Source organism: Acipenser ruthenus, chromosome 32 (assembly GCF_902713425.1).
Source record: "Acipenser ruthenus chromosome 32, fAciRut3.2 maternal haplotype, whole genome shotgun sequence".
Taxonomy (NCBI): domain Eukaryota; kingdom Metazoa; phylum Chordata; class Actinopteri; order Acipenseriformes; family Acipenseridae; genus Acipenser; species Acipenser ruthenus.
The window spans coordinates 12,127,413-12,146,778 of record NC_081220.1 but is presented as its reverse complement, the minus strand read 5'-3'; the positions used below and the strand labels follow the sequence as shown (position 1 = coordinate 12,146,778).

At 42.4% G+C, this 19,366-nt stretch overlaps 2 protein-coding genes across 3 annotated transcripts in view; both read left to right on the top strand.

The window, feature by feature from the left end:
- iqgap3 (IQ motif containing GTPase activating protein 3) overlaps positions 1-3,775 on the top strand; it is a 35,526-nt gene extending 31,751 nt beyond the window's left edge. The window contains exon 38 of the mRNA XM_059005924.1: positions 512-3,775. Within this exon, the coding sequence (XP_058861907.1) occupies positions 512-625 (114 nt within the window). The 3' untranslated portion in view covers positions 626-3,775. The remainder of the gene's footprint in view (positions 1-511) is intronic.
- A 1,095-nt stretch (positions 3,776-4,870) lies between these two features.
- Positions 4,871-19,366, top strand: part of LOC117962921 (transcriptional repressor p66-beta-like) — a 41,954-nt gene continuing 27,458 nt past the window's right edge. The window contains exons 1-2 of one of the 2 annotated variants that reach the window (XM_059006422.1): positions 4,871-5,036; positions 12,577-13,462. The gene's annotated coding sequence lies outside the window, so the exon portion shown is untranslated. The remainder of the gene's footprint in view (positions 5,037-12,576; positions 13,463-19,366) is intronic. The other variant, XM_059006421.1, reaches the window with a different exon arrangement.

Below are 19,366 nucleotides of genomic sequence, written 5' to 3'. Positions count from 1 at the left end.
AGGGGCCGGTGAGGTAGGGCACTCCCTCTGCCCTGCTTGTACATCTCTAGCTGTATTAATGTAAAATGGTACCAAAACAAAACTAGCTGAAGTTCAGGGAGTACACCCATCTTATTTTCTACTCTCTGTGCTTAAGGGAAGGAGAAAACAGATCTGATTTTTGGATACAATTTAAAACTACTGAAAGAAACTAAATAAATTCAATGACAGGCATTTTGATGAATTATTTTACAGTCAAGTACAATTGCACAGTTCCCATTGGCTTTTCAAGGACTTTGTTACGCGGAAGTAGGCTGTTTCCCATAAATTACTGACTTGCTTTAGATGAAGTATTGACTCTCAATTAAACATTCAGTGATCGGTTTTACTGCCCTGGTGCCCTATGTGAACCCTAACCCTCACAGCTCTCACATATATTACATTGCTAAGCTAAAAGGACCTGGGAAGTATAACAGACTACATAAGTAAGGCGTTGCTATTGTAAGCCCTGTGTTGTGTGCTCTGCCCTCAGGACCTGCTTCAGCTGCAGTACGAGGGGGTGGCTGTGATGAAGATGTTCCACAAAGCCAAGGTCAACGTCAACCTGCTCATCTTCCTCCTCAACAAGAAATTCTTCAAGAAGTGAGCAGCGGGGAAATGGTGACACCCAGTGGTGTCTCCCGGATCTGAACCGGGCAAGTGGACAAATTGATAAGAAACTGTAAATGGTGGGCTAAGAAGTTTCTAAATGTGTTTTATTTTGGGACATTGAAACTGCAACAGGTTTGACACTAGATTAGTCTGATCCACATTTTTTACTCCTGGAAACAGTTTTATTAATCAAACTTGCTAATGTTTGTCCAGCTATCCTGTATTTATATTTATTTTACAATAACTGGCGTTGATCGGTTGAAATGCATTATAACTATGTTGAGGAATATTAATATTTAATATGTTTGTTCTAGAGAAGTTTAGTGTTGGTGCCACAGTACTATAAATTCATGAAAGCCATCATGCCAAATATGAACCTTTTCAGATATACTAAAACTGTAAATTCAGTGACACACTAAAGTACGTTTTTGAAGTATTTTTAAATGTACCGCTGTTGAGCGTTTTACCTTCCAGTCAAGGCCACTGTCTTACAGTCCTGATTTTACTCCTATTGACGGCAATGTAAAGCTACCTTCAATAGTAAGGCCACCCTTGTATGTAGTATTAAGATCCTCTTTCTGGTGTTTCAAACACATCAATGTTTGAGTACCTCTTATAAGACCAGCGTGTTGTAAACGAACACATTTAGCATGAAACAAAATTGAACTGATTTGCACATTTCATTTAGATGTCAGAACACGCACAGGACAGAGCAAAGCGTCTTTTCACTAAAAAAGAAGTGTCAATATCAGTGCGATGCATTTTGTCAGGAAGTACCTGTGCAGTGGAAAGGTGCAGAGAGTTCAGTTTGAGCAGCTGCTTCCTGAAGAGAGTCAGTCTCCCTGCACATCAGCTCAATCTCTTTGCTTTATCTTTGCAGATCTGTGCTGTCTTTACAGTTCTACACCGGAACTCCATTACAAGAGTATTAGATACACAAGTACTGAAACGAAACTTAGTAAAAACATAGCCCTTGTACTTTTAGTACTTTTTTTTATTGCTGTACCTCTTGTTTTAAAATTTTGGAAGAGAATTGAAGTAACCTGTGTTATTTATTTTATATAGTCATTCATGCAGTGCTTTTTTTGGTATCTTTTTTGATCCAGTAATTAGTAAATTCTGTTAAAAGAACGAATCTGAACAGGGTCATTTTCATGCCAATGCATTTCAAGCAACGCTGATTCAAGCTTTCTAATATTTAAGTTATTAGCCCCATGTTTGTCTTCCAGAGTCTTGCTTAGAAATATATAATACTGTAAGCTGCAGTGCCCAATAATGATGCCAGATTCAAAGAGCGGACTTCACTCACACAGTATTGAACTTGTATTCAGATTATTTAATCCGATTCTAGGATTCAAAGCCATAGAGACATTTTTAATGAAGTTCAGGGAATAGAACATGGAGTGATCCGTCCACATTGTGCCACAATATACAGTGTGCTTGTATAACGAGTCAGTCTTTATTAACAGCTTTCTACACAGGCCTTTAGCAAGAGATTCACCAGAGCTGCCCAACCGTTTGGAGAGCTACACTGATTACCAGTCCTTATAGATCATGAATGATTTGGAATGGTAATGTAATAGTCTTTTTATAGTGTAATAAATAGTACAATACTAAAGGGAGAATGTAGCAGCTTGGCTATACGTAATGATATGAGATTATATATATAATATTAGTACACAATGGAAAGGAAATGGATCAAATTAAAAGCAGGAAAAATATATATAAACCAAGCTAGCACATCCTAATCAAACCATCACTGTCTCAATTTGCATTTATAAATGTCCGCAAATTGCTGCTTCATCTTGTAAATATTTTCTGTCTCATTTACTTCTCATGTTTCCTTTTTAAATGTTCAGTATTTTATTTTTTGTAACCTGTCTTACTGCCATATTTATGTAAAGAAACACAAGCCTAACTTTATCAGTTGATCCTACTAACCAATACAAGGGATCTTGCCCTGCTACTGCTGTTTACACTATGTTCCCATCTGCATCGAAGCTGTGCTGTAATGGGAGATTTCTATAGCAGTGGTTTTAAAAGGACCTCGCACTCCTAGTTTTTGTTTCAGCCAGGAACTAAATATTAGTTTTTACATTTTGGATTGCTTTCCAGTGCACATAAAACAGTGCTAATCTGAGAGTGTTGTCTGTAGCTACAGCTGAGTGTGCTCCATAGGGGGTTGTTCAATTGATCTCGATGCAGCCACTGCATTAATCATTAAAAAGGGGCCCCTATCTGGTGCTTTCCACACTTTATACAGACAATACACTAAAGAGACTCCCATACACTGCCTAACAAAACCTTGGTACACAGACCAGGGCCCTACACTCATGATCTGGTATTGGAACTGTGTTTTAGATCAATTGAATAGACCCTATTGGTATTCATAACGCATTGTAATCGTATACATTTAATGGAAGGTTAATGTTTTATAATTAATCCATTTATACCCTGATAAGCCAAAACAGGATTATATTTAGAGCATTTTATAGCTCTGGGGAATCCCCCTGTATTGCATTGGTAGCTATTCCAGGACAAACCCTATAAATAGGTGCTGTAAAATGTTCTTTAAAAAAAATAATAAAGTCGTGGCTTATCAGGGTATAGTTTGAGGTGTCGTTGTCCCCCCATTGTGCTGATGCTGGGGGTCTGTATCCTTTAATAGTCCTTGCTTCTCTCCTTCATGCCCAAGGCTTGTGGCACGAGAGTACTGTCTAGCAGGTCAGAACAGTATGGGGGAAGGAGATCTGTGTTAAGGATAGGGTTTAAATGACGGGGTTTCAAGTTATTTCAAATTTGTATTGAAGCGACGCTCACCTGTAATTGACTCCTTACTGGAAGCCAAGGTCCAAAGCTCAGTGTAAGTGAAGGGCTGACTGGGTTAGCTAACCTTGTTACCATGCCAGTGAAACATGCACACTGAATTACAGTGCGACTCCTGCAGCCACCAGCCAGCAGACAATGCTAAAGCAAACCCCTTCTCTGAAATCTATTGCTACGGTTTCCTATATATATATATATATATATCTCTAATCTATTTACTGAGATTTTTGATCCACAGTTTGTGTTTTGAAGGAGCTTTTTATGAAACACTTTAATCTGTATTGTGTCTGTATAACATGCTCTATGATGTAACGCTGCAGTTACAATAAAAGTATAACTGATTTGATCTCTGGTGGGGTTTGGTTTGTGTGTATGTGTGTCTGTGTTTAAGAAGCAGCTTCTGTATCCCAAGTGCGATCCATACCATTATTTGAAGTGTCTCTGATCATGTTGAAGGACAAGGGTCTAAAAAGACAGAAACGGACAAAAAAAAACATTTACTATGGAAGTTGTTTCTCCTTAATACTACCGTTGGGTATTTTTTTTTTAGCAGAAAATAACACAAGGGGTGGTGTGTGGCAATAAACAAACAGTCATTTCTGCAGAGATACCCAGCCAATACGGTATGGGAAACTGAAGAAGAAAAAAAACAGCCTTTCCTTTTCTGGCGTCCCGGTTCAAATCCACGCTAGTGAAATGAATGTACTGTGATCACCTACCGGGGTTATAGCTGCTATTATCGGTCCGTCATCTTTCCGCGCATTTACTAACTATATCGCAAGCAATTTTAAATTGGGGAGATTTAGTTCCAGTGAAAATATGAATGCATAACTCCATTGCAAAAAATCCAGATTAGAAAGATAGGTTCATGACCTCTAGCCTAGTAATTTTTTGAAGTCTATTTTCAAAGCATTTTATAAGAACACAGTGGCCACATCATTAAAAAAAAGCGAAATAATTTATAAATGTGATGCTTTGTTTACGGCGAGGGCGTTACTATTAAGCGTGTTTTTTTTTTAATTTATTTTTAATTTGATTTGGTTTTTTATAAATATAAAGAACTGGAAGCACGCTGTTGAGCCAAACTAAAAAAATGGAACAAAGCAGTTATAATTTGCAATGCTCTTCCGAGTAATGCACGAAGTCAGTGTACGATTTAACCAGATTCAATTGCATTGTTCCACCATAAAGACAATCAAGGTCTGTCTTACGCGGATGGAGGTGGGGTTGGTAATATGGCTGGTTTCATTGTATGCGAGTGTCTTGGTGAGCTTGTGCTACCGAGACGACAGTCATCATAACCCATTTAGTTCCCATCATTTCACGGCTTCGTCCCACCCCCTCCACTCCAGACACAGACAAAAATAACACACACCTCAATAGGGGGCGCGTCTCCGTCAGAGCCACCGACCAATAACTCGCCTGTCTGGGCACGGGTCTGGAGATGAGCGATCACCGCGGCCCAATCAGCGGCTTTGTGTTCCCTGCCGGTGCCGGGGCTGGTCGTGTCAAGCTGTGGCTGCGCTTCAGGATCAGAGACCGAAGCCCGAGCTAGTGGAACCTGAAGGAACGACAGTCAGGTGAGTCCGGGGATCGAATTGCGGCCTAGTTATAAAGGGGGGAATTTGCGGAAAAACGGATTCAAAGCGACGCCGGCTTAGTGTTTCATAATAGCTGCCCCGTCCACTAAGCATAACTACATGCCAATTTGCAGTCGCTGGTGACATGGATAAAAGACAGACGCTTGCTTGCCATATTTGCATCAGCATCCATAAAAAAGAGCAATTGGTCTCCGGTTATTCCCAGATGCATTGCAGCCGGTTTTAGCGGCGACTCGTTGTCGAAAGCGTTGTGCGGTTCCGGCGTCTACCGGAAAATAAATCCTTGGTTTATACTAGAAGCAAAAATGCGTCTCATTGTTCGGCTCGCGTTTCGGGGGGCAGTCCCGGAGTCTGCGTCTCCAGACACACAGCAGCCTTATTCAACAATAACACTGTCGACTGCAATAAAATAATGCAACAGAAAAGTCTCTGGGGAAAGCAAAACAAGGGGCTGCTTCTGAAAGATTGTATGACAGCTAAGTATGTAGGCAATTCTGAGCTGTTTTAACTGGTGTTGATGGGAATTAGATTAGAATCATCAGTTATACACGTAGATGAATAAGTGTCCCCCCCCCCCCCTCCCCCCCCTGTGTTTTTTCCCCCTTTTCGTCTAATGCTAAACGCGTATGCTGTACTAGTAATTGCATGGATGGATTTAAACTAACGGGACCGCCAACGATATAGTGCATAAAAAAACATTATTTGGAACAAAACGTATGATAAATAAAATGTTGAGTACGTATCCTATGTTGATGCCCACGTATTACATAAAGGAAAGCTGATGTGTAATTAGCAGATGCGTGGCACACTGTCGTAGTTATACAGTTGGGGCCTGTATTGCTTCAAAACGCGTCAGTTGGGAGTGATAGTATTGTTTGTTTTTGTAATGTGCCTGGTAGCGTTAGATTAAATGTACAGCCTTGGTTTCTAAATCCGTTTCCCTACATTGAAATGGGCTGAGTGCGGTTTGAGTCCCGGTTGGCAATGGATTCCTGTGTCTGAAGTATTATTATTATTATAGTTTTCATTACTTGGGGGGGGCAATATGTATTATTTACACCGCCTTGTATGCCTATTAAAAACTAAGGGGTCAGCGAACCCTGTCGCCCAATAAATTTATCCCAGGAGCAGCCATGGCAACAGCAGTGTGGCAACAGGAGCTTCCCTACCTTGCCCCAAGGGGTGCATACCTCAAGTCTGCCCAGGACGGGAGGGACCACTCTTCCACTTAGGAAGGGGAGGGGGGTGTGATGATGAATGGAGCTATTCCGCCTCTATGCCAAATCCAATTATTTTCCCTGTTTTCTTTAAGGAGCCCCGTGCCCAATGAAGTGTGCTCTTTACAGTGGGGAGTTTTTCTTGCTGTTTTCATCCTTTTTTGATGAAGCTGGTTTCCAGTGGGTCCCTGGTGACTGTGGTATTGACTGTACTGATACATTGCGGTATCGATCCTCTGAGATTGAGTACTGCTGCAGACAACAATAGGATTCCTACCCAGCGCTGGTCCTGCAATACAATGTGTTCTATCGGAGTAGACTGCCTGATTCACTTCATTGATTCATTTAGCACGGGCAGCAGTGTGGAGTCGTGGTTAGGGCTCTGGACTCTTGACCGGAGGGTCGTGGGTTCAATCCCTGGTGGGGGACACTGCTGCTGTACCCTTGAGCAAGGTACTTTACCTAAATTGCTCCAGTAAAAACCCAACTGTTTAAATGGGTAATTGCATGTAAAAAATAATGTGATATCTTGTAACAATTGTAAGTCGCCCTGGATAAGGGCGTCTGCTAAGAAATAAATAATAATAATAACAATTTAAATGCCATTGAAGAATGAAAGTGGGTTTTCACCCTTAAAAGAATAGCTTGGATTCAACATGTAAGAAGTTTGTTAGCTGCTTAAATAGAAGCTGTTTTTTTTTTTTTTACACAATTTCAAAGTACAAATTGAATGAGTTAAAAAAAAAAAAAAAAAAGAATACAAGGGTAAAATAAAAAGGTGTGATTCGGCTGGGTTTGTGAATCAACTTAAAATGAAGTCATGTTGGCAATTGCTGGAATGCTCTTGGCTACAGCAGGTTTGTGTCAGCAAACTGGACTGTCAACAAAGCCTGTGGTATTAAGAGCGCACAGAAAGCTAGACTGTGGCAATGGCAAACACAAAGTACTGCAGTGTAAAGCACGATCGTGGGAACTGTCTGCAGCGTGTTGTATCTGTGCGGCTCCCCTTACTCTCAGGAAGTCTCTATTGCAGGAAACATACAGTAGTGTGCAAGTGCATTGGAACCCCATTGCTTCTGTAGTTTAGATTTGCTGTGCACAGGAAATCGAACCACTGGAACTGAATAGACAAAGTGGTGATTGTCTAACACAATTCATTTAAAATAGTAAGAGACAAAGAACTCTGCCACCAATGGTAAAATGCATGAGATTTTTAGAAAGTTGTTTAAGATGCCAGATTAAAACACAAAGTGGTCTGACATTTTCACACGAGTGCCTATTGTTTCTATATCGCTGATTACCGACTGGAAAATTGAAATTCTCACACCCAGAGGTTTTCATGCAGATATATATAAGGAGATCAATGACCCAGCGTGCCACTCGCTGTACAGGTCCAGCCTTCCACTCGCTGTACAGACCCAGCGTGCTACTCGCTGTACAGATCCACCGTGCCACTTGCTGTACAGACCCAGCCTTCCACTCGCTGTACAGATCCAGCGTGCCACTCGCTGTACAGACCCAGCGTGCTACTCGCTGTACAGATCCACCGTGCCACTTGCTGTACAGATCCAGCCTTCCACTCGCTGTACAGACCCAGCGTGCCACTCGCTGTACAGACCCAGCGTGCTACTCGCTGTACAGATCCACCGTGCCACTCGCTGTACAGATCCAGCCTTCCACTCGCTGTACAGACCCAGCGTGCCACTCGCTGTACAGACCCAGCGTGCCACTCGCTGTACAGATCCAGCGTGCCACTCGCTGTACAGACCCAGCGTGCTACTCGCTGTACAGATCCAGCCTGCCACTCGCTGTACAGACCCAGCGTGCCACTCGCTGTACAGATCCAGCGTGCCACTCGCTGTACAGACCCAGCCTTCCACTCGCTGTACAGATCCAGCATGCCACTCGCTGTACAGACCCAGCGTGCCACTCGCTGTACAGACCCAGCGTGCCACTCGCTGTACAGACCCAGCGTGCCACTCGCTGTACAGACCCAGCGTGCCACTCGCTGTACAGACCCAGCGTGCCACTCGCTGTACAGACCCAGCGTGCCACTCGCTGTACAGACCCAGCGTGCCACTCGCTGTACAGATCCAGCGTGCCACTCGCTGTACATACCCAGCGTGCCACTCGCTGTACAGATCCAGCCTTCCACTCGCTGTACAGACCCAGCGTGCCACTCGCTGTACAGACCCAGCGTGCTACTCGCTGTACAGACCCAGGGGTGTGCAGTTCTGAGAAACGTCACCAACGGGCTTTCATTTTGAAAGGTACCACAAGGCCTTCCAGGAAGTCCATTACACCTGCACTTCCTGGGTCATTTCACCTGCCGGGTCAAGCAGCAGAGCCTGTCAATCATTAGGGGAAGCAGATGATTGGTTACTGACAGGAAAGAGGACCCTGAAGGGGGTGGGGACAGTTTCACGCTCCAGGTGACCTAGGAAGTGCAAGACTATCTGAAAGCAAGGCTTTGCTTAACCTACTATTGCATGTTTTAAAATGAAGACGTAATATTTGAGACAGGTCTCTGAATGAGCACGCCGCGGAAAATGCAAGGAAATGTGAGCTACAATGAGCTTTTTTTATTTCTCTGGTTTCAAAATTGGTATTTATTTGTGTAGGGAGAGCCCTAGAGCTTGTGAAATGGTAACCGTTTGAACCCTAGTGCTTCTGCGCAGCGCAAGCCAGGGTCAGGGCAGGCTTCAATGTCTGAGGAGGTTCTGATTGCTTCCAGATTCTCACACACAGGAGCCCATTGTTCCAGGGAGCTGGGAGATCCACACAACTCTGCAGCTTCAAATTACATGTTCTTATTTTTTTTAAATCTTTTTATGGTGTTAGTCATTCTCACTGCTTCTTACTACAGCGGTCTCAACCTTTTTTTTTCAGATACCCTCTTTTGTATTTTTCTACTGAAGCTGTGACCCACCCAGTAAAAACAAAGCCATAGACATTTTTATTAAAGTAAAATAATTTTATGTAGATGTTATACGTACATAAATAAATAAACCAAACAGTACATTTTACAAATTCTACAACGTAATTAATTGATGAAAAACGACTCTAATGTGCGATCTGTGCTGCTTGCCCTCTGTAAGGTTTCTCCAGCAAGGTGTTATGTGTGAGATGCTAACTCTGAGATCATCCCCTATACGAAGCTCCACTTTCAACAAACTACGTTGTTGTAAACGGCAGCAAACGCTTGGTGGCTTTCAGCTCAATATTGGGATATTCACATGTAACCAGGATCCAAAATTGCGACACAGAAACCTCCACATATTTCCTTTTCAAAGATCCGTCTCGAGAGAGTTCTATGAGCTTGTTTTCAGTCACGAGGCAGGTCATCTCTCTATCTCTGTAGTAAAAGGGTGTCGAATCCACTCAATGTGTGATATAGGATCGCCAGGGCCTACATCAAACATCGTCAGACTGAACTGTGAGAGCAGAGAGGTGGTTTACAACAAGGCTGCTATGATTAAATCGAAAATCAATTTTTCATTTGATTCCAGTCCTCGTTACATACAGCCAGATAAATACTGGATAATCGCTTTGAATACATTTTTGTAACGCGCATAGTTAATAACATTATTTAAGTTTATCAATGAAACTGCACCGAACGCCCTTGCCTTGCTATTTACAGTATTTCTCCCAGACAGGCAGTGGGCGTGCTCTTCTTTTCCTGCTTAAGTGTTAACTAGCATCTGATTTGCTGGTCCCATCCTACCAGCGAATCAGTTTTGAAAATGCTTTGTAAGTGTATTCAATGTAAACAAAAAAAATTGTGCACACTGAAGAAAACTGACTGTATATAGTTTGTGCTTCTTTGAAGTTTCAAACGGGAGAGTGATTTCTGTGGTCTATTTTATTTTGAAAGATTATATTTTGTGTGCCCAATTAATCGATTGCTATTTGGAAGCTTATCTGACAGCTCTAGTTTACAACATCTGTTCTTACCTGACAGAAATCCTGGGCTTCATGGTCATCAAAAGTTTGTCACGAGAGGAAACTTATCAGTACACCCATCAGCAACCCGCTTCTCCCATAGTTTCAGCTTTTTTTCTTTTTTAAAGCAGTGATCTTGTTGTTGTGCTCAAAAATGTTACCTCAATGGCCTTGCAAGTTTTGCAGCTGCTCTGTGTCAACAAAATACTAAATCTGATCCATCAAAAATGAATGCAGCTCTAAACGGAGCTCATAAAGACGATGCAGCACTTTACCCCAGCGAACTTCGGTGTGCCATAAAAGGTGGACGTGTTCGCTTCCCAGCTCCCTGCACGGCACTTCAGAACAGCGAGCATTGAGGGGGTTTGCTTTTATAAAGTGAACACGTTTTGTAGCCGTCTGTAATACAGCGCGCAGTTCGGGGCTTATTTATTTTTTTGATGCTAAGGCCTCTTTGTGGAGAAAACAATAGTGCCAAGTAGAATCTTCTGCTACTTGCAAAACCTGCTGAACAACCCCTGACTTTCTGCCCATAACAGCGGCAGCACTATCGCAACTCCCACACGGTTCTTCCATTCCAATGCATTTTCCACCATAAGTGTTCAAAACCTTGAAACTCTGGGGAGATCTGCACTAAACAGCAAATCCTTCTTTAAGTCACAATTGCAGCAGTAACGTCATACACAAGCAAAACTGCACAGCCAGCTGCTTCTGTCTGTTTGAATGGCAAACAACTCGCTCGCTTTTACAAATCCACAAGTTGCTGTTTCATGTCTTTTGAAGTGTCTGTTATCCTCCTGAGTTCAGTATCCCTCGACAGCGGGATGCACTTACGTTTCCTGGAAGCAGATTCTCTGAACGCTTCGGTACACATATCCAAAGCAGTTGGTAATACCAACTCTTCGGCTATCGTGTGGGCTTTCTTACATTTAGCAGTACGCTGCGAAACTAGAAAGGAAGTTCAAAGCACTCTGAGATACAGTACAAGCACAGCTAACCAGATTTTTTTGTGTTGTATCGGCTTCAGTTTCCTTTCAAAGTAAGCCAAAGGTTTACCTTCATCACCGGGTGTAGCGTGTGCTGAGGCCTCTTGAGTTTTGACGGGTTTCATGCTTGCATTGGCAAGCACTTCACAGCAATGACACACTGCGGTTTGGGTTCGTTTCAGAACCGATATAAGTGAAGCCAACTGAAGATCCGATTTGTCTTATTTACGTTTAGTTCCACCACTTTATCTTCTTTTTCGCTATGCCTTTGGTTTCTGCTGGCCGTCAAGGAATTTGATGGTGATGCAGCTTCTTGGTCAGGCCCAACGCGTTTTCAAAAAACAATCTTTTTTGGTTTGTTTTTTTTAATTCACTTATCTAATTATTTGTATTTTCCTTTGTTTTAGATACACTTCGTTTAACTTTATTTCTTAACTATTCTTTACACCTTTTTGCTTTTTTACTGCTTTTAGCTTTCCAGAACCTAGCGCTCACTTTCTTGCACTCAACGTAATTTCCGGCTGACTCGTTCTCCGTGTAAATTAAAATTATATTTGATTGGCGGTACTCATTATTTTGCAAGCACACTATTTTGGTTTGCATAAGGTTAAAACGTTGCTGTTGAGACGGGGGAAAAAATGCTTGAACGGTAGTGTTCATTATTTTGGGAAACTGGGCTTTGCAACCCACTTAGAAGCAGATCCACTGGTTGAAAAACGATGTCTTACTCCAAATGGGCAAACATTGTCTGGTTTATTTTTAAAGGGGTATTTGGGGGACAGAGTTCAGGAGCTGCTCTTCAGTTCTCGTCACAGACCTGTAACGTAGGCAGCCCGAGTGTCTTTGTATTAAACCAGCGACATCTAGTGCTCAGCTAGTGTATTGCCAGCAAAATAGGAAACGTGATTTATTGTGGCAGACCAGTAGATGGCGATGATGCTTACTAATAGACACTGGCTGATCTAGCCTAAATTACACAAATCTATGGCAGCTAAAACTGAAGAGCAGCACCTGAACTTGTGCGGTGTGTCCACTTCCATTATTACAGCTTGTGATCTGATTGTATTGCCAAAAAGAAATAAATCTGGTACTTAATGGGTTAAGATAGCTATTAAGTAGTAGAGACAGCTGGTTGAATTCTCCATACAGCCTGCAGTGTGAGTTTGGTTATGGTGCATGTTAGTCTGTGTACTTGTTTGTGAGTGATGTGGTTTTCAGACTGAGTCCTGAAATGCTAAGCCCTGCATTCGTGCACAGCACTGGTGTTTTTAGTTAAGTGTACTCCAATTACAATACCCAACGCAGACATTAGCACTGAAACAAATACTTAGACAATTCCGTTTCTCTAATATTAAGTTATCATTTTTCTTTAAGCTAATTTGAGCTTGTCTGGAGAAGCCTGAGTGCCAGCACTGAACAGCCTTCCTCATTCAAATCATGTGACCGTGTGACGTTTCAACTCTACATACGAGGTGCATCTCGGACAGTGCGGAGGGGAGGAGATCACGTTGTCAGACAGTGACATTAGTGTATCTTTACCTCCTAGCAATAGTAGTAATAATAGTAATTATTGAAGTTGGGTAGAGCTGGTCGGAGTGAGCACGCTCTGACTTGTTGAAATGGGAAGTGATTCTGTGTGAGTGTGTCTGGATCAGCAGCAGCAGACTCACCCCCCCCCCACCCTCTACACTGCTCTGGAGTGACTTGAACACAACCCCCCATCTGTGAGAAACACGGCAAGTTCAGTTCGCAGTTTGGACCGCCTTACTACAACAGTGTGCTGCCTTCCAGGAGCCTCTGTCACACACATCACTGAGAACGTGGACAGGCTCCTAGAACGAACAGGAGACGACCCGGTAGTAGTCGTCCACATCGGTACAAACAACATTGGAAGAGACAGACCAAAGTACCTGCAAAACAAATTCAGAGAGCTAGGAAGGAAATTAAAAGACAAGACCAAAACTGTGGTATTTTCTGGGATACTGCCGGCACCTTGCAAAGGACCATATGGACAGCTGGAAATACAAAATCAAAATGCATGGCTGAAATCGTGGTGCACACAGGAAGGCTTTACCTTTCTTCAACATTGGATCACATTCTATATAGGCGGGACGGACTGCACTTAAATAAAAAGGGAACCAATCTACTCTAAGAAAGGATCCTTGAGAAGGTTCAGAAGTATTTAAACTAGAAAGGAAGGGGGGAGAAATCAACAAAAAAGCAGAAGGGAGACTACATCAAAACAAGGGCAACAATTCAGGTAAGATAGCCATTAAATGTATTTATCTAAATGCTAAAAGTCTCAGAATCAAAATGTTAGAACTTGAAGCTACTGCACTAACAAGTAACTACGATGTGATAGGTGTTGCAGAAACTTGGTTGTCTGAGAGTAATGGAGACGAATATAATATTAGTGGGTACACACTGTATAGGAAAGACAGGCAGGACAGAAGAGGCGGAGGGGTAGCGCTACACAGAAATAGTCTTGAAGCCCAGGTGTTAAATCTGGACGAAGAAAACAATGGCGAATCAATATGGGTCAGAATAATGGACAAAAATTCAAAGGGCATAATAATAATAGAAGCATGCTATAGACTGCCAAATTCAGACGCCGAGCAAAATAATCTGTTATACAACGAGATTAGAAACACGTGTAGCAAAGGAGAAGCCATACTAATGGGAGATTTCAACTTCCCCATATAAAATGGGAAAACCAGGTGGGGAGCACGACAGACGAAATTGAAATGGTAGAAATGACAAATGACTGCTTCCTAATGCAATTTGTCAAGGCACCGACTAGAGGGGAGGCATGCCTTGATTTAGTCTTTTCAAGTAACGAAGACAGAATAACTAAAACAGGTCAGAGAACCATTGGCAAACTCAGACCACAACATGGTCTCCTTTTTGAAGTGCTTTTTAAAACCCCAAAAGTTATTATTATTATTATTATTATTATTTATTTCTTAGCAGACGCCCTTATCCAGGGCGACTTACAATTGTTACAAGATATCACATTATACAGATAACACAATATTTTTACATACAATTCCCCATTTATACAGTTGGGTTTTTACTGGAGCAATCTAGGTAAAGTACCTTGCTCAAGGGTACAGCAGCAGTGTCCCCCACTGGGGATTGAACCCCCAACCTGCCGGTCAAGAGTCCAGAGCCCTAACCACTACTCCACACTGCTGCCCTAGCGCTAAGGTTTACAATTTTAGAAAGGCAACTATGAAGGTATGAAACAGAGACTAACAGAAGTAGATTGGAGTAAAATAGAGAAAAAAAAACCAAAGTACACAGAAAGAGTACTTGAAACTGCAAATGCAAGTCAAAAAGGAAGTTAGAAAGGCCAAGAGAGAGATAGAAATGAACATTGCTAAGGGAGCTAAAACCAATTCCAAAATGTTTTTCCAATATTAACAGCAAGAAAACATTCAAAGAGGAGGTTAAATGTCTAAGAGATACAAGTGGCAAAATCATAGACGAAGAAAAACAGTATCCTGGGAGACAGTCAGCATGGATTTAGGAAAGGGAGATCGTGTCTAACTAACCTGCTTGACTTTTTTGAGGATGCAACATCGACAATGGATAATTGCAAAGCACATGATATGGTTTGTTTAGATTTCCAGAAAGCTTTTGACAAAGTCCCGCATAAAAGATTAATCCTCAAACTGATCGCAGTAGGGATTCAAGGAAATGCATGCACATGGATTAGGGAGTGGTTAACATGTAGAAAACAGAAAGTACTGATTAGAGGAGAAACCTCAAAATGGAGCGAGGTAACCAGTGATTTACCACAGGGATCAGTATTAGGTCCTCTGCTATTCCTAATCTACAGTAATGACTTAGATTCTGGTGTAGTAAGCACACTTGTTAAATTTGAAGACGACACAAAAATAGGAGGTGTGGCAAGCACCATTGCAGCAGCAAAGGTCATTCAAAATGATCTAGACAGCATTCAGAACTGGGCAGACACATGGCAAATGGCATTTAATAGAGAAAAGTGTAAGGTACTGCATGCAGGCAATAAAAATGTGCATTATAAATATGATATGAGAGATACTGAAATTGAAGAAAGAATCTATGAAAAAGACCTAGGAGTTTATGTTGATAAATGTCTTCATCTAGACAATGTGGGGAAGCTATAAAAAAAGGCCAACAAGATGCTCGGATATATAGTGAAAAGTGTTGAATTTAGATCTGAATATTATGTTCAGTTCTGGTCACCTGATTACAAAAAGGATATTGCTTATCTAGAAAGAGTGCAAAGAAGGGCGACCAGAATTATCCCGGGTTTAAAAGGCATGTCGTTTGCAGACAGGCTAAAAGAATTTAATCTATTCAGTCTTGAACAAAGAAGACTATGCGGTGATCTGATTCAAGTATTCAAAATTTCTAAAAGGTATTGACAATGTGGAGATTAGATAAAGGGGCTTTCAGAACAGAAAATAGGAGGCACTTTTTTTACAAAGAGAATTGTGGAAATCTGGAACCAACTCCCCAGTAATGTTATTGAAGCTGACACCCGGGGATCCTTCAAGAAACTTCTTGATGAGATTCTGGGATCAATAAGCTACTAACAACCAAACGAGCAAGATGGGCCAAATGACCTCCTCTCGTTTGTAAACTTTCCTTTGTGTCTGTCTGAAACACTAATAATAGTCCTGCGCATCCCATTGTATTTCCTGGGCACAGCAGCTGTGCGGAAGGCAGGCGTGGGTCTCTCTCGGTGCGGGCCAGCACTGTGGAGCATGTCCCCAGCTTCGCATGAGACCATCGCCCCTGGCTTTCAATATCCGATTGATCACAGCAACGTCTCACTGGTGCGTTGGGTGCAAGTTGAAGTCATTCTGAGTGGCATTGCAGTTACTGCTTGCCAGTTCAGGAGCTTCTCTTCGGTTCTAGTTGGCTGCCCTAGATATGTATTGGAATGTCACCTCTTCGTCAATGCTTGGATCAAAACTTGATGAGAATGATTGAACGATGTGAGGCTAGCACGAAACCTTTCCAGTTCATTTTTTTCTCCTCTTAAATCGAATTTATCCCAGTCCCTGAGCTCTAACTACTAGAGCCACACTGCTTCTCTCCCTCCCTCCTAGTCCCTCCTAGTCCCTCCTCGGCTCTAACCACTAGAGCCACACTGCTTCCCTCCCTCCCAGTCCCTCCTCAGCTCTAACCATTAGAGCCACACTGCTAGATAATACAAGTGTAAATGAATTGATTCCTGGGTCCCTTTCATTCAGAAGAGAGCCACACCAGTACAGTGTGGCTGTGTGTACACAGGGATTATCATAGCAGGGTGTTCTGTAAAGAACAGGGGGACTAATGAAACCCAATGGGAGAGCGCTTCCCCAAAATAAGCAATCGCAGTTCCCACCCCCTGCCCAGCCACTTAAACAACGAGACTCCTGATTCCAGCAAAGCAGATGGCTACACTTTCAGCAGTGTGTGTTTTATTTCTTTTGCCCCACCCTCTAGTACAGTATGAAATTCTTTGAAAAGGTGCCAGCCTCAGAGCTACGGGGGTGGTTGGCTCTGAGGTGGTGCAGGAAGGAGGGGTGGTTGGCTCTGAGGGGGTGCAGGAAGGGGGGGAGGTTGTCTTTAACGCTGAGACCACAAACGACTGCAAATGAAGAGAATTCCATATCCTGAGGGTATAAACTGGCTCGGACTGGTTTCTTGCATGGCACCCTGGGTAAAAGAGCATGCCTTCTTCACTTAAAGGAACACTGGTCTAGTGTGGATCACTGCTTTGAAACTAATATATAGGCTGTGCAGAACTTTGAAGGTTGAGGTCTCTATCTGATGCAAACACATTTCAGATGTCTGTATTGCATCAGGATCGGGGTCTGCTATATATTATAAAGGCATTTCTGATATTTTTTTCTTCAGTGTGATCTGAAGCTAGGCTTTCTTATTCAAGCATACTACTTTACAATTTTTCATCTGAGGAATTCTAAAATAAGCTGCTGCTTTTAAATGAAGGTTTTATTTATTTATTTATTTATTTCCAGAAATTCAGCTTGTATTCTTATTTGATACGACCACAGACAGTTTACTTGCCTTCAGTTTTAAAAATAAATTCAGATTTTACAGTTGACTTTTCTGCTTGTCATTGGCAACTCTTTCCTCTTACTCCCCATTGTGAATGCTGTTCTCATGACAGTGAGAGTGGCTGTGTTTCCTCTTACTCCCCATTGTGAATGCTGTTCTCATGACAGTGAGAGTGGCTGTGTTTCCTCTTACTCCCCATTGTGAATGCTGTTCTCATGAGAGTGGCTGTGTTTCCTCTTACTCCCCATTGTGAATGCTGTTCTCATGACAGTGAGAGTGGCTGTGTTTCCTCTTACTCCCCATTGTGAATGCTGTTCTCATGACAGTGATAGTGGCTGCAGTTGGTCCCTGTTTGCTGTGTGATTGAGCTGCTTTACTTTCTATCTCGGCGCGTCACACTTGCATATATCTGGAGAACCTCTCGTCCAGTTGTCATGAAACTTGCTAACATGATTTAAGTTACTGGGCGTATTAGATTCTGGGGACAGACATCAGTCCTTCCGCATGTATCTGGTGAACCGCTTTTCAAATTGTGATGAAACATTTCTGTTATTCTTTACTGTTAAAAACCCCAGCCCTAGTGACCATGTTCATTATAAACCGGTTTTTAGGCTCTGTTCTGGACTGGATCTCTTGCTGTTCTTGACGGTCAGCACTGTCTCCTTTCTAAACGAGTTTCAGGATTCTTAAGTCCTGCCTCCCTGAGGGGTAGGACTGCCCAGCTGGACCCTGATTGGAGGATTTTAAAGCCTTGGTTTGTACTCCTTTTAAAGGGACACCAATGATAATATTGCTAATAAGAAAATGATTATTGAAACCGCGGTCCCTTGAAAGTGTTAGTGCTAATAAGAGGCAAGAATTCATTCTAAAGCTTTGATTAGCGCTCCTTTTAAAAGGAGCTCAATAATAACATCATAGTGTTGAATAAGAGGTGGGAATAATTAGCAATTAATGGGGGGCAGTGATAGTGCTAGAAAGAGGTGAGAATTCATTTTAAAGCCCTGGTCGGCACTCCTTTTGAAGGGGACTGCAGTGATGAAGCCAGCGATGCTAATAACCACTGAAAGAATGGGTTGAAAAGGCTTTTGCTCCATCTTACCCAGCATCTTTGACATCACTGTTATTAATGAGCCAAGGTCCGGGAGCACCAATCGGGAAGAGACATGGAATTGATTAGCAGAGTTTAAAAATAGAGGGGCTCGTTGCCATGGCAACAGCCTCAATGAGCTGTTGTGCTTTTAATTAAGGCTACGCTTGGACTGGGAGGGGGAGGGGGAGGGGGAGGTAGGCTGGTGTCATTAGACCCTATTGTTCTTTCAGTTTAAAGAGCCGGTCAGTGTTATGAGAGTGGTGCATAGGAAAGATAGCGGGTTGCTGTACACTCTGGGGTTGGTTCTGTGGCCCTATAAAGCACAGCTGATTTTGGGCATTGTGTTTGAGGTAATCCCATGATCACCACGGAGAGGTGTTGGGTTCAATGCAGGGTGATTCCTGAACCCAGCTGTGGTTTAGCAGGCTGTGGGCTGATCAAATGAACCTCTGCTGCAAGTCATGTGGACACCTGTTTTGGCCGATGCTCTAACCTCTTCAGGTAGACAAAAAATGGAGCGCTTGTTCAAATACATTTGAGAGTGACTCCAGTATCAGGAGGAGGGATCAAGGATTTGGAATGTGCAGATCCAGCCGGCAGCACATTGTGAACCCTGTATCGTGCTTCTCATTTAAAAAATAAATCATTTTTATTTGTGAGACGCACGTCTCTTGTACCTTTTTAAAGGGTTATTCAATGGCGTAAATTAAACATTGTGATGGGGGGGGAGCATGTTAAAGTTGAAACGCCCCTAGGGGTACATCTTTGTGTAGAAGTGTCTTTAGTGAAGCCAGGCTGCCTAGTTTTGCATCACCCTCTTTATAGAATGAACACATTTTGCTTCATGAAGTCGAATGAAACCTGCTGAATAATGTTACGTTTATATTAGGGTTGGAACAACAATCAATAATCATGATCATTTATTTGCAACGATAATTATCGCCATGAATAATTCTCGATAATCATAATTCTCGTCCGTGACCAAATGAAGCGGCACTGAACTGTGTGAGGCGTAAA